Source organism: Rousettus aegyptiacus, unplaced genomic scaffold (genome assembly GCF_014176215.1).
Source record: "Rousettus aegyptiacus isolate mRouAeg1 unplaced genomic scaffold, mRouAeg1.p scaffold_m13_p_17, whole genome shotgun sequence".
Classification (NCBI taxonomy): domain Eukaryota; kingdom Metazoa; phylum Chordata; class Mammalia; order Chiroptera; family Pteropodidae; genus Rousettus; species Rousettus aegyptiacus.
Window position 1 is genome coordinate 34,261,283 of NW_023416292.1, and position 13,248 is coordinate 34,274,530.

General features: G+C 33.3%; 1 protein-coding gene across 6 annotated transcripts in view; it reads left to right on the plus strand.

Annotated features, from left to right (window-relative positions):
- Positions 1-13,248, plus strand: part of DRAM2 (DNA damage regulated autophagy modulator 2) — a 38,523-nt gene that overhangs the window by 8,431 nt on the left and 16,844 nt on the right. For 5 of the 6 annotated variants that reach the window (XM_016155565.2, XM_016155566.2, XM_016155567.2 and 2 more), the window contains 5 exons: positions 1,057-1,196; positions 5,881-6,058; positions 6,574-6,656; positions 7,612-7,704; positions 8,226-10,906. In XM_016155565.2, the coding sequence (XP_016011051.1) occupies positions 1,057-1,196; positions 5,881-6,058; positions 6,574-6,656; positions 7,612-7,704; positions 8,226-8,333 (602 nt within the window). In that variant the 3' untranslated portion in view covers positions 8,334-10,906. Of the gene's footprint in view, positions 1-1,056; positions 1,197-5,880; positions 6,059-6,573; positions 6,657-7,611; positions 7,705-8,225; positions 10,907-13,248 lie in introns of those variants that run through there. The other variant, XM_036235088.1, reaches the window with a different exon arrangement.

Sequence of the window (13,248 nt, forward strand, 5' to 3'; positions counted from 1 at the left end):
GTTGTAAAGTACAACCAAATATTTCTTAAGGCCTGAAATGGATTTCTTAGCAACCAGTAAAGGACAAAGAGCTATAAACACAGTACCATAACTAACCCCAGCTAAATTCCTTTAGGATAAATAAATAGTTTAGAAGTTTGGGAATAGCTGTGGAATCATGTTTTGATTGTTGAGCAATATTCCAAATACCAATGAAATAGAATTCTACTATCGAATTTTGTATTTCTATTAATTGTTTATTTTTTGAACCAAATTTTTATTAATGGTTTACTTAAAATATTATTTTTTTCCACCACTTGTGAGTGTTTTAAATATTTGCATTCTTCCATATGAAGTAAAAAAATAGGTCAAATAAATGATTCTCTGTACAGAAGTTCGTCTTATGACTAAAGTTTCCAAAAACATTTCTACAAAAGCATAACTCTGCTATGTTCTCTACACTTCTGAGTTCCTTGGCAATATTTTACAGTGGTAAGTTTGGTTTGGCCTTTGTCGACTAATAAGGATGGTAAAGTTTTTATTTTTTTCTGTGTAATTGACTGCTATATCTGATTGAGCCAAGTTGTAGTAATTTGAAATAAAATGGAAAAGTGAGGGATATAACCTTTTTTTTTTTTTTGAGGCAAGTAATCTTTTGGTGTTTTTTTGCCTATACCCTTTTAATCCAAATTCTAGAACTAATTACTTTAGACTTTAATGCTAATTAGATATAATATTTTGTGTTTTATGTAACACTTATTAGAGATTTCAGAAAGATTGATGTTCAGAAAACAGCAAACTTTTCTCTTAAATTTTATCCTAAATATTTGTAAATATGAGGCCCATGGGAGCCAGTGACTTGTTCAGTCACACACAAATAGCAGTAGTTCCACAATGCAACCTTAGAATGTCTTTAAAATCTACAGCTTTTTGTTTGTTTGGCTTTTTTCTTCTCTCCGATTAACTTTAAAAGGAAAAATCTATGTTTTTGGATAGTAGTGACCTTTGTGAGCTCTTTTTTGGCAACTTTATTCCTTGATTATTTATTACTTGTTTTTTTGGATTATCTCTTCTCAGGCGTTGCTACCATTTATGTTCGTTATAAGCAAGTTCATGCTCTGAATCCTGAAAGGAATTGTATCATCAGATTAAACAAGGCTGGCCTTGTACTTGGATTGCTGAGTTGTTTAGGACTTTCTCTTGTGGCAAACTTCCAGGTTTGTGTTTTAAAACAGCATAGATATCTTCCTGAAGTACGTAAATATACATGTTACAAAGGAAACCTGAAACATTCAGTTATATGCCCTATTGTTCCTTCGCCTTAACAAAATAGAATACACTGCTTTGATAGTTGACCCTTTTAGAAATAGTTATATTCACAATTAGAAAATTACATTCTCAGTAATCTTTTGAAAAGATATAATTTATTCTGACTTTTTAAGGATCCATAGGACTTATCAGACTCTTTATTACTACTTAGTTGGAGATTACTCCAAGACCAGAGAGAATTAATATAAATTGTAAGTTACACAGATTTAAACTTTAAAAAAAATACATGCTTGACAATTTACACTCATTTCCCTGTTTATAGTCTTGTTCAAATGGTCCCATTGATTGCCTGGGTTCATAGGCACCCAGCTTTTACATGAGGAGGTAAAGGGAGGATCTGTAGCTCTTTGGCTTTTTCTCAGGGAATTCTTAATGTTAAAGTAGCAGGCCGCCTTCACCAAGTATTTCCAAACTCTCCATATTCCTTTCTGTTGATGTTCTTTCAGATAAATCTCTGATGACAAAGGTTGCATCCTAGCTCTATCGTGCTTTTTGATTAACCTGTCTGCAGTCTTTCGAGTTTACATTTAGACATTTGATAATCTGTTGAAACACCTGGTAACTATTCAGACATAAAAACATACATTCATCATCCAAATACACATATAAAGCCATATTCTGTCTCCTTTTTGTTCAAGGTTCTCTATTCCTATAAAGCTTCTGATTAGTCTTCCCTACTTTTCAGTTTTTAGGAATGCTTAACACTGGTAATCTCTGTAGCTATAATCCAAGGGGATATTAATGTAGTGTTTGCTGCTGTGCCAAAGCCCAAAATTTTAGTGTTTTTACACAGTGGAAGTTTATTTCTTACATACACGTATCCAATGTTTTGGAAAAGAAGGGGGAAGATGCAGAATGAGGTTGGAGAGGTGGACAGCAGCTTGATCATACCAGACCTTTGAGTTAATTAAGCAGATTTATGATTACAGAACCTGACTTAGAAGAGAAGCTAGCATTGTGTTTTAAAGTAAGGACTTGTTGGTGCCACGCATAAGTATTTCTTGAAAGTGTTTGCATCTCTCCATTTCCATCTGCACTTCTCTCCCTCTGATCTCCTTCTCAACCTGTTTAGATTCCATCATCTCTCATCTGAACTCTTGCCATAGCCTCCTTAATAGTTTCTCTGCATTCACTCTTACGTCTTTTTAATTTAATATTATAGCCAAAGTAATCTTTTGGAAATATATATACATCTTTCTCTGTTTCCCTGTCTTCCTGCAGAAAGCTCTGTAGGCCCAAAGTTGCATGAAAAGAGATAAAATGGAGAAAGAAGAAGTAATTGAACAACTGCCAAACTGCTTAATTAACTCAGAGGTCTTCTCTGATCTGGCCACTGTCTACCTCTCCATCCTGATTCTGCATCATTTCCTTTCCTAATGTCTCAGCTGTACTTAATACTGGCCTTTCTTTGTTCCTTAAATAAGACAGGTTTACCTAACTCCATTTTTTATGTTGTTTCGTCTCTTGGATGTTCAACAACCCCAAGCCTAGGCTTCTTTCAGATCTCAGTGCAGACTGGACTTCCTCAGGGAAGTCTTTTCTGTTGATAAGACTTGCTCCTATATATTTCAAGTTTTTTTTTTTTTCTTTGAGTTTTCTAATCTCTGGTAACTAATTCTTCCTAGTACCTATTATAGTCTAATTTTATAGCTATGTTTTTAAATTTTTTAGTTGAAATATTGGTTCATTAATTATAAGCACAGCAATTTTGTTCACCATTGTATGATCTGTTCACCAGCATATTCAGCACCTACAGTATTTAGCACAAACATGCTCTGATTAAATAGTAATTCGAGAGAGGCCAAGGGGACTAAGCAGGGTGGATAAAAAATTCTCTTCCTATCACTGAGGTTGTCTGCATTTAAAAAGACCTCATAATTTTAAAAATACCTCATTTAAAAATACCTATAATATGGTTTTTGAAAAAGATCTGACTTAAAAAATACAAAATTTCTTTGAAAACAAGTATATGTAATAATATTCCATAAAACAAATACATGGTAAGTGTCCTCACTGTCTACTTAAAGGAATTTTTTTCTCTTTCTAGGAAATTTATCCTCAGGGAGACAGAAGTAATAAGTAGGCAGAAATCTATGTTAATTTCCTAGGGCTACCATAACAAAACACCACAGCCAGGGTGACTTAAAAATAACAGAAATTTTTTCTTTCAAAGTTTTTGAGGCCGGAAGTCTGAAATCGTTCGTGGATAGGGATGGTTCTTTTGGGGCGGGGGTTGGCAGAGGGCTGCGGGGGCTCAGAGGGAGAATCTGTTCATACTTCACTCCCAGCTTCTGGTGGTAGCTAGTAAGTCTTGGTATTGCTTGGGTTTGGGCAGCATAACTATAATTTCTGCCTGTGCTGTCACATGGCATTCTCTCTTACTAGAAAATTTATCTTCAAGGAGACTTTGGAAGGGATAAGGATAAGTAAGCAGATTAGTTTCTAAATTTCATTAACTACTTTTAGGTAAAGATTACAGACCACTCATGTAATTTATACATTCTATGTAAAACATTTGCTCCTGACCACACATATCTCTATAATTTCTTGTTTGTCTTTGTCAAGGATGAATTTTTGTCTTAAAGAATATATTTTTAAAGAAGATAGAATCATGACTTTTGTATGTGTACAGGATTTTATTTAACTTATTAATTAATGAGATAAATAGTGACATATTACAGACCGGTTCAAAAGAGAAGTCAAAGTACCATATGTTTATGGTCAGATAAAGAATGCTAAAATGAATTTACAAATAAATGCAAAACTAGCAAAACTGGTCATTATTCACTCAAAAGCACAGTTTCATTTCTATAGATATGGATTATTTGTATTACTATCAGTTTTCTAAAAGTTCTGTCTCTATCCATAACTTCTGTCATTAACAGAAGTTTTCTCTGCAAAATAACTTAATTAAAGCCAGAGAAAACTTACATTCCTATAGTACTAGTTACAGAGGCTCTAGCATTGAAAGGATAATTTCTTGCCCATTTCAAGATCTTATGTTGTTTCCCTAGACTCTAAAATGACAAAAATGGATATATTAAGCAGAGATACTGCCAACCGAAACCAGTTTTATATGCCTCTATTTTAATTAGAAAAATATAGTAGTAAATGCTCTCCATTCTTTATTTTTGCTTTTTAATTCACAAGATTTTGTTTATGTAATGTATATCAACACACAGTACAAGTTGGCATTCATTGATCAGGCTATAAACAAGATTTTGTTTATATAATGTATATCAACACACAGTACAAGTTGGCATTCATTGATCTGTATTTAACCTCATCGATATATGTGTGAATACTTTTAAGGGGGAAAATTTACTCAGATTCCTGGTCTTAGCCCTAAAATAATTCATTTCTTTCTTGCTTGTATTTTTCCAGCCTTTGTCCATATATATAGGTAAATTCACATAATTCTCAGCCAGGAAAATAATACCATTTTGTATTAATGTTTTATTGGTGCTGAACGTTATTTTCCCCTTCCTTATACAAGATAATAACAATGAACTTTTTTCCCCGCTCAGTGCTCATAACTTATTGCCAGTTTTAATACCACAAATTATATCAAAGTAGCCCTTTTTCTCTCCAAAAGGAAACCAATGCCTTTGGCAAATAAATTATTACCTCTTTCTTCTTAATACTAGAAACTTCCTGTACCTTCAGCTAAGTAATTTGGACTCTCTATTTGTGAATTAGCACAGTCAAATGTAAATTGAGGGAACCAAGCCCTGACATCTCTTGTTCGTCAGACGCTCTGTGCCGAGCGCACACTGTACCTTCTCAACCAGATGAAATACAGACATCAGTTTAGAAAAATAGAGTGGTTCACGCAAAAACCTTCGATTGTAGAATTTTTAGACAGCCACTGTTGTCACTTTTTAAGTAGCAGGTATGTATAGTAAAAAGCGAAATGCAAATGGATACTGATAAAGTAAGGTAAAGGAGAAAAAAAATAAGAATTTATGATGATCCCTTGTTGTATAATTTATCAAAAACAATCAAACTAGAGCCAAAAGGGGATGTTTTAATTTCTTGAGCCTTTTAATTGCATTTAGATTTAAATTAGGTTTAAATTGAAATTCCCTACCCCCAGTGTTCCCAGCCATCCTAATCCTCTTTACCTTGAACTATTCTTTTTCTATAACCGTTATCACCATCTAACATACTATGGAATTTACTTATTTCTAAAGTTTATTATTTATTGTTTACTCTTCTTCACTTGAATGTAAATTCCGAGGGCCAGATTTTTGTCTGTTTTGTTCACTAACATATCTGAATACTTAGAACATATAAGAAGCATCCAAATAAACAAACATATTAGGTGAGTAAATAAATAGTAACTATCATATTTTTAATAGTTCCATATGAAATGATTTGTACTGCTGTAACCCTCAGGTTTGTGCTGAGTGCTCTGAGAGAAAATTACTTCAGGAAGGAATTCGTAGAATCTGCAGAGCTTTCCTGCAGAGAGCACAGCCTTTTGAAATCACAGGCTGTGCTTTTAAATGTTGTGTTGGCAATGTGTTTTGAGTCTCTTTTATTTTCTTATTTCTTCTTTCTACTTCTCAGAAAACAACCTTTTTTATTGTACATGTATGTGGAGCTGTGCTCACCTTTGGTATGGGCTCATTATACATGTTTGTCCAGACCATCCTTTCCTACCAAATGCAGCCCAAAATTCATGGCAAACAAGTCTTCTGGATCAGACTACTGGTGGTTATCTGGTGTGGAGTAAGTGCGTTTAGCAGTATCCTTTGCTGTAAAGTGTGGCTACACTTGGAAGGGAATTGAATAATAAGATTTAAGTGAACACCGTTGGCGTATTATAAGCAGGCTTCTTGCTGACTGTGAGATCCTTGGGTTAGTAACCCTAAATTAAAGGATTTGAAACATGAAATTCAAATTTTACAAAGGACCTCAGTACCTGAACTAGGAACAAAGAATATTTAGCCTAATCATACTTCAAATATATGAAAGATGAGTTAATGCCCTACCTGGGAACAATTATATAGCAGAAACTTGTAATAGGGCTACTGAACTACCGAGCAAAGATGGATTGGCTGTATGAATTCTTTCGTAGTGATCCTCTGGGCACATTTAAATTTTCCTTCCATCATGTAACATGTTAGTCTTTAAGAAAATGGGTTTGGGCTTTGGAAACAAATACATGAGCAATCTTTTCAGACCTTTAAAGTGATTTTTGAATCTAGTTTAAACTTACAGGTCTCCGAGTTTCTTCCTTGACTGACTTTTTTTTTATAGTGCTGACTTGCTCATCACTTTTGTACAGTGGCAGTTTTGGCACCGATATAGTACAGAAACTCCACTGGAACCCCAAGGACAAAGTAAGAACTTAGAGTCAAAACAATTTTATTTAAAGATGAGAATTTTAGTTAATTTTGATGTATTTTTAAATTCATCACTAACAGTGAAACTCTTTAGGTAGAATAATCAGTTATGTATTAGGACTATTTTCTGCATATGGTAGAGTTTGCATCGAGCCATCCATTGTCTCCTATCACCTGTGGTCTGTGGCCATTTTGAAGACATGAAGAGAATTGAGATGGCAGAGTTTTCTCAGAAGTTGACTCCTCTAAATGTGGATAAAGTATACAATAGATTGAACTGAGATCTTTTATTATTAGAATTCTTATTTTCTGAATTGAAAAAAATGGCTTCCCATTATCTGAAAGCTTATTATTATGGACTTTACATTTGGATTCAGGGTAGTGCATCTCTGATCCTAAGGAAAAAAGAGGAGGGGCATATCCTAAGTAGAAAATTAAATGAATTCATCTGTTTTCACAAACTATTCAGTGGCATTTTAATTTAAATTATCTTTAAAGAATCAACCCTATATAGGACATGTTTGTTAGAATGAGTGAATGAAAGAATTTACTAGAGTCTCTAAATTATAATTAATATATTATTTAATGCTCTAAAATTAGCACTAAGTTCATCATGAGCATTGTTTACTTAAACTTTTTTTCGTGGCATTTAATGAATCTTGCAGCTTTGGGAAAGGCAGCGACTTCTTGATTGTAGAGTAGAAGTTCTATCTTAGCTGTTCAGATAGAAGTTTTATTTGCGCTAGATGAAACTACGACGGCTTTTTTTTTTTTTTAGGAGGACTTTCCTAGTGACTGCCCTGAATTCTCTAGATACGTTCAGTAAATCGAAGGTTTATTTTCAGAAGGCAGATGAGTTTATAAGTGTTATGGGCTTTTTATTTGAGAGCAGTTACAAATCATTTGAATGAAATTTCACAGAACTATTTTTTTTTTTCCATTATCACTCAAGGGTTATGTGCTTCACATGATCACTACTGCAGCAGAATGGTCTATGTCGTTTTCCTTCTTTGGTTTTTTCCTGACTTATATCCGTGATTTTCAGGTAAGAAAACATAGAATTAGACCAGTGTGGTCAAACTTCCTTCAGGTGGAAAATGAGAACTTTCTGTAGGCAAGTCTCCAGCCTTTTCTAAAGTTAACTTCATAAACAGTGATACGGAAGATTAATTGTTTTTGTGTTTGCAGAAGTAGTGTATCGCTAGCAAGATTCACCTTCGAATAGGGTTGTAAAACAATCAGATATGCAGAAATTCTTTTACAGAATTTTCATCAAGTCTGTCTACACATACATAGGCCATCCTCAAAATTTAGTTTTACTGATTTTTCATAGAAATGAAAGAAAAACAAGGAACTTCTGAGTGGAGAAGCTTGGTTTCCTAGATCTTTGGGTACACAGAGGATACCTTTGGCAGTACAGCAGAAACTGTCTCACTCTTGCTACTCAGTAGAATTGATTTACATTCCTAATCCCAAAATATATTCCTCAGAACATACTGAAGAATTGAAGATGTGATCTGTCTCTAAGGAGCAAACTTCTATATATAATTTTTTTTTCTGTTCCAGAAAATTTCTTTACGGGTGGAAACCAATTTACACGGATTAACCCTCTATGACACTTCTCCTTGCCCTATTAACAATGAACGAACACGGCTACTTACCAGAGATTTATGATGAAAGGATAAATATTTCTGTGATGATTATTTGTCTCAGGGATTGGGAAAATATTCATAAAAGTTACTTATTCTCCAAAATTTTTTACCAGTTAATCAAGGCTGACAGTGACATTGATGGATTCTGATAATCAGTAGACATGAATTAAGCCATTTGATAAGTTATTTTAAAGGATATCTTCAAGAGGACCGTGCAAAACCATTTATGCTTATACTTCTTTTTATCCCAGAAAATAAAACCAAAGGACTATGACACTGTAGATTTTTTTTTTCTACTTTATTTAAGAGAACCACGAGAAGTACACCAAGCAGTCTGCAAAACTCAACATTTCAGTTTTAGAAATCATTGTAAAACTTTTGTTTGAGCACTTCGATGAGAGACATTTTCTAGGACATCGAATAATCAGCATTGTTCAGCAACTCCTTCAAATTCGGTTTTGAAGTAATAATAGTTTTACCATATTAATACGTTCCTTACAGTCTTTATAAATTGTTTTTCTTCTGGAATTCACCTATAAAGAGAAGCAGGCCTGAATTGATGTGAGCCCTGTCATTGCTTAAGTTTTGCGCAAGAGTATGCCTAGGTATTAATTTGATTCCTGCCACAAGGCCAGATATTATGCTGACTAACTGGTCTGTCACGCATACTTGCAGTAATTTCGAGAAGCTTAATCTCTGGTATGAGATTTTAATCACAAATGAGAAAAGAAGCTGTAGTTAAATTTACTCCAATTATATTTTACATAAAACAATGGTTAGTGTTCATGCACAAGACTAAGAAGTTTTTGAATAACAGTGAATATGATTAATATAGAAGTCACCCTAAACCGCATTCAAGAGATTTTTAGATTTTTCTTTATAGCAAATTATAGTTTTGTAAAACTAGCCTTGAGCAAATATTGAGCCTTTTTAATGGGATGTGTTCTTTGTAGAACCCAAATTCTAAAGGACAAAATTAGCAATCCAAAAAAACTAGGTACAAAATAATTGTGATACATACATCCACCCAAACAATTTCTCTCTTCCTCTGGTCATGCAAGTGACTGGAAAGCTTCTACTTGGATTTCTACTTGTACCGAAAAAGAATGGTTTGCAGACCCCAGATAAAATTCAGAAGAAGAAAACGCTCACCTGGAAGGTGCCCAGTGACAAACTGGCTTGCAAAAAGATTCTTGAAGAAATTTAACAAGGTTTATCTTTTTAAGAAATAGTTCTACAGCCAGAAGAAAAGATGGTGAGAACAAATATAAATTGAAAGACGGAGCAGTTTAATGGGAAATGATTATATGATAGAACCAGAGAGTTTAATTATGAATAAGTTGCTAGAACAGGATTGTAAATAATATTTCCGAAGACTCCTAGACTAATAAGACAGAAAATGGAATAAAATATTGTTTACTTTTATATCAAGCAGCAGTGAACTTGGGAGACATTTTATTAAACATTGATTGATTGAAACCTGGCATCACTAGAAAAAAAAATATGTATATAAACTATAAAAAAATTTTATGCCTCTGAAAAACATGGTGCAACCACACCTGGAAAATAGCATTCAGTCCTGATTGCCATATCTCAAGGAAACTATTCAAGTTATGAAGGACCGCAGTGTGGTGAGGGGAAAATGATAGAATCGGAATTCATAAAATTATAAATTATATGTGTGGGAGGGGTGGCACAGGGAAGAAGATGCACTTTTATGTCAATACTAGGATATTAAGTTTAAGGATCTAGACTAACACAATAAAGAAATTATTTTAAGACAAATATATTACTTGGATAGTATTTTAATTCCATTATTTAACTTTTACCCTTTGAAATAACATAGGCTGTTAATATTAATAAGTTTAAAGAAATAGAAATTTTGAATGTGTATCTGTCCCTCACCTTAATTCTGAAGTAATGGCAGACAACTATATTCCCAAAATATGCTTTGCCTCCACTGTCAGATACAGTAGATTGGATGAAAATATAAGGCATTCCTTTTTAATTCAATTAACATTTTTGTGTTGAATGTTTATCTTTAAGAATAAGAGATTTTATATTGATAAATCAGCAGATGCTATGAACTGATAGTGAAAATCTATTTCATTTTTGTCCTAGGTACACAGTAAGACTATATTTCCCAGTCTCCCTTTCAAATAAGTGTAGGCACAAGATTGAATTTTAGGTAGTAAAATATAAATGAAATGTATATTTATTTTCATATTAAGGTTTTGAGAAACAGAAATGTACTTTCCCAATTTTTTCTCCTTACACCAATTAGATATTGATTGGATAAAAACAAGATTTTAAGAGATGGCAGAATCAGATGGTAGAAGGAGCTTGCACTTGTCCACTATTAACCGGATTTTAGAAAATCAAACTAGAGGTCTAATATAATTTAGGAACTTTGTTTTTATCCATCACAGTTACTGAGATTGTATTGTATACTTCTAGGATAATGTCATAATTTGTAAATGCTTGACGGATTTATGAAACAGAAAGGCAGCATTTCTTATATCTTCTGCAATGTCCTGTACAGACTCACTATGAAGTGAAGTTCAGTAAATATTGGCTTATTAGTATCTTTGTAAATCCACGGTGTACAACTTGCCTCTTTTAACCAGTTAAGAGTGCTAGTCTTATAAAGAATGTTCTTTTTAACATAAAAATAGATATAGATAAAAAGATAAAAATATATCACAGACCTAGAACAAAGGAAGGATCTTTCTGAGGCATTGAGTCTTAACAGTGTAAGCAACTCTATTCTCCAAAAGCACGGTAATTTGAAAGAGTTTACCTGAGAGTTCACCCACTTAGAAAGCCTGTGTAGAACTGCAAATACATGCCTCAGAAATTCTAAAATATGCTGTTGGATTGTAGTGCAGAGAGAAATCTCCCCTGTTTGGGAAGCTGGCAGCTCAACTGAAACGCACAAAGATTTCACTAAAATTGCACCAATGCTCAAATCCCAGTCCCTGCTGGAAGAAAACTTTGTTCACTTACAATATTTGAAGAAAGTGGTAAAGTGAATCAAACCAAACTAGCAGCATCACCTCAGCTACAGATCTGATTAACTCAGCCTTCTAGGAGTCTGACAAAGGAACAGGCATGTGTTTTTCTGCAGGTAAATTATTTATTTCCATACCTACTCTTCTTTTATACAAAATATCCAGCATGCAGTAAGAAGTTATAAGACATGCGAAGTAGCAGAAAAATTTGATCCAGAGAGCAAACAGTCAATAGAAGCAAACTCAGAGATTTCCCAGATATTGCAATCATCAAGTTAGATAACTGTGATAAAAATGCTGAAGGAGCTAGTAAGAAGTGTGAAAAACAGGCATGAAAAGAATGAGACTTTCAGTGGAGACGGAAATGTTGAAAAAAAGAAAATTTAAGAATTGAATATGATATGACTACACATAGAAGAAAAGATTGTTAACTTGAAGACAGGACATTTGAAAGTATAAAAATAAAATTGAAAAGAAAAAAATGAAACTAAAAAAAGTAGAATACATATGTTTTGAAGGAAAATCAAATGGCCTTATTAAGTTGTAATGTTTCAGAAAGAGAGGATAAAGAGAATGGTGCAGAAGAAATTTTTGAAGAGATATTGACTGAGAACTTTTTCAAAATTGATGGAAACTAACACAGAGGAAATCAACAAAATCAAAAGTGAGTTTTGGAAACGTTCAAAATTGATAAAACACCTAAGACTAATTTATGGAATTGAATAGTATTCCCCCAAAAAGTCTTGGCCATCCAGAACTCCAGAATGTGACCTTGTTTGTAAATAGGTTATTTGGATATGTAATTAGTTATGAGGAACTCTTACTAGATCAGGATAAGCCCTAAATCCAGCAACTGGTGTCCTTAGAAGAAGGCAACATAGAGATATGGAAATAGAAGGCCAAGTGAAGACAGAGGCAGAGACCGAAGTAATGCAGCCTGAAGTCAAAGATCGTCAACAGCAAGAATCTAGAAAGAGACAAGGAAGAATTCTCTCTCCCACAGCCTATAGAGGAAGCCTTGATTTTGGATTTCTGTTCTTCAGAAATGAGAAAACAGAAATCTCTTGTTTCAAGCCACACAGTTTAATTAAAGATAATAACGTCATGGACAACTTTATGTCAAAAATTAAACAATTCAGACGAAATAGACAAATGTCCTTTGAAACATAACTTCTCAAAACTGATATAAGAAGAAAAAATCTAAAAAGAGCTTCATATTTATTACAGTTTTGAATTTGTAATCACAGATCTTTCCAAAAAGAAAACTCTAAGCCCTGATAATTTCACAAATGAATTTTATCAGATATTCCACACAAACTCTCAAGAAATAGAGAAAAGAACTTATCAATTTGTTTTTGTGAGGCCAGTATAACTTTAGTAACAAAACCTGACAAATATAGTACAAGAAAGGAAAAGGTTTATGTCTTATGAATACAGGTGCAAAAATACTTAACAGTAGGAAATAAAGCTTAGCAATGAAAATAAATGATATAGCATGACCAAGTGGAGTTTATCCCAGCAATATAATTCACTTTAACATAAAGGAGAAAAATCAGAAATGAAAAAGTTGACAAAATTGAACACTCATGAATAAAATTCCCACCAAAACAGAAACAAAAGAATTCCACCACTTTATAACACATTATAAAGATAGAACAGCTGATATCATACTTAATGGTTTAATATTAAATCCCTTCCACTTAGGATTAGAAATAAGACAGATATCCTTGCCTACTATTCAACATTACAATAGAAGTCCTAGTCAGTACAATAAGGCACCAGAAAACAGTAAGAAAAAGGGATAGTGCATATTTACAAAAATCCTATACAGTTTTAAACCAAAAATTTAATTGGGCAGTAAAGTGAATTAGAAAGGTCACAGAATAGAAGTTCAGTAATGGTGATGAACTGCAATTCTATATTAAT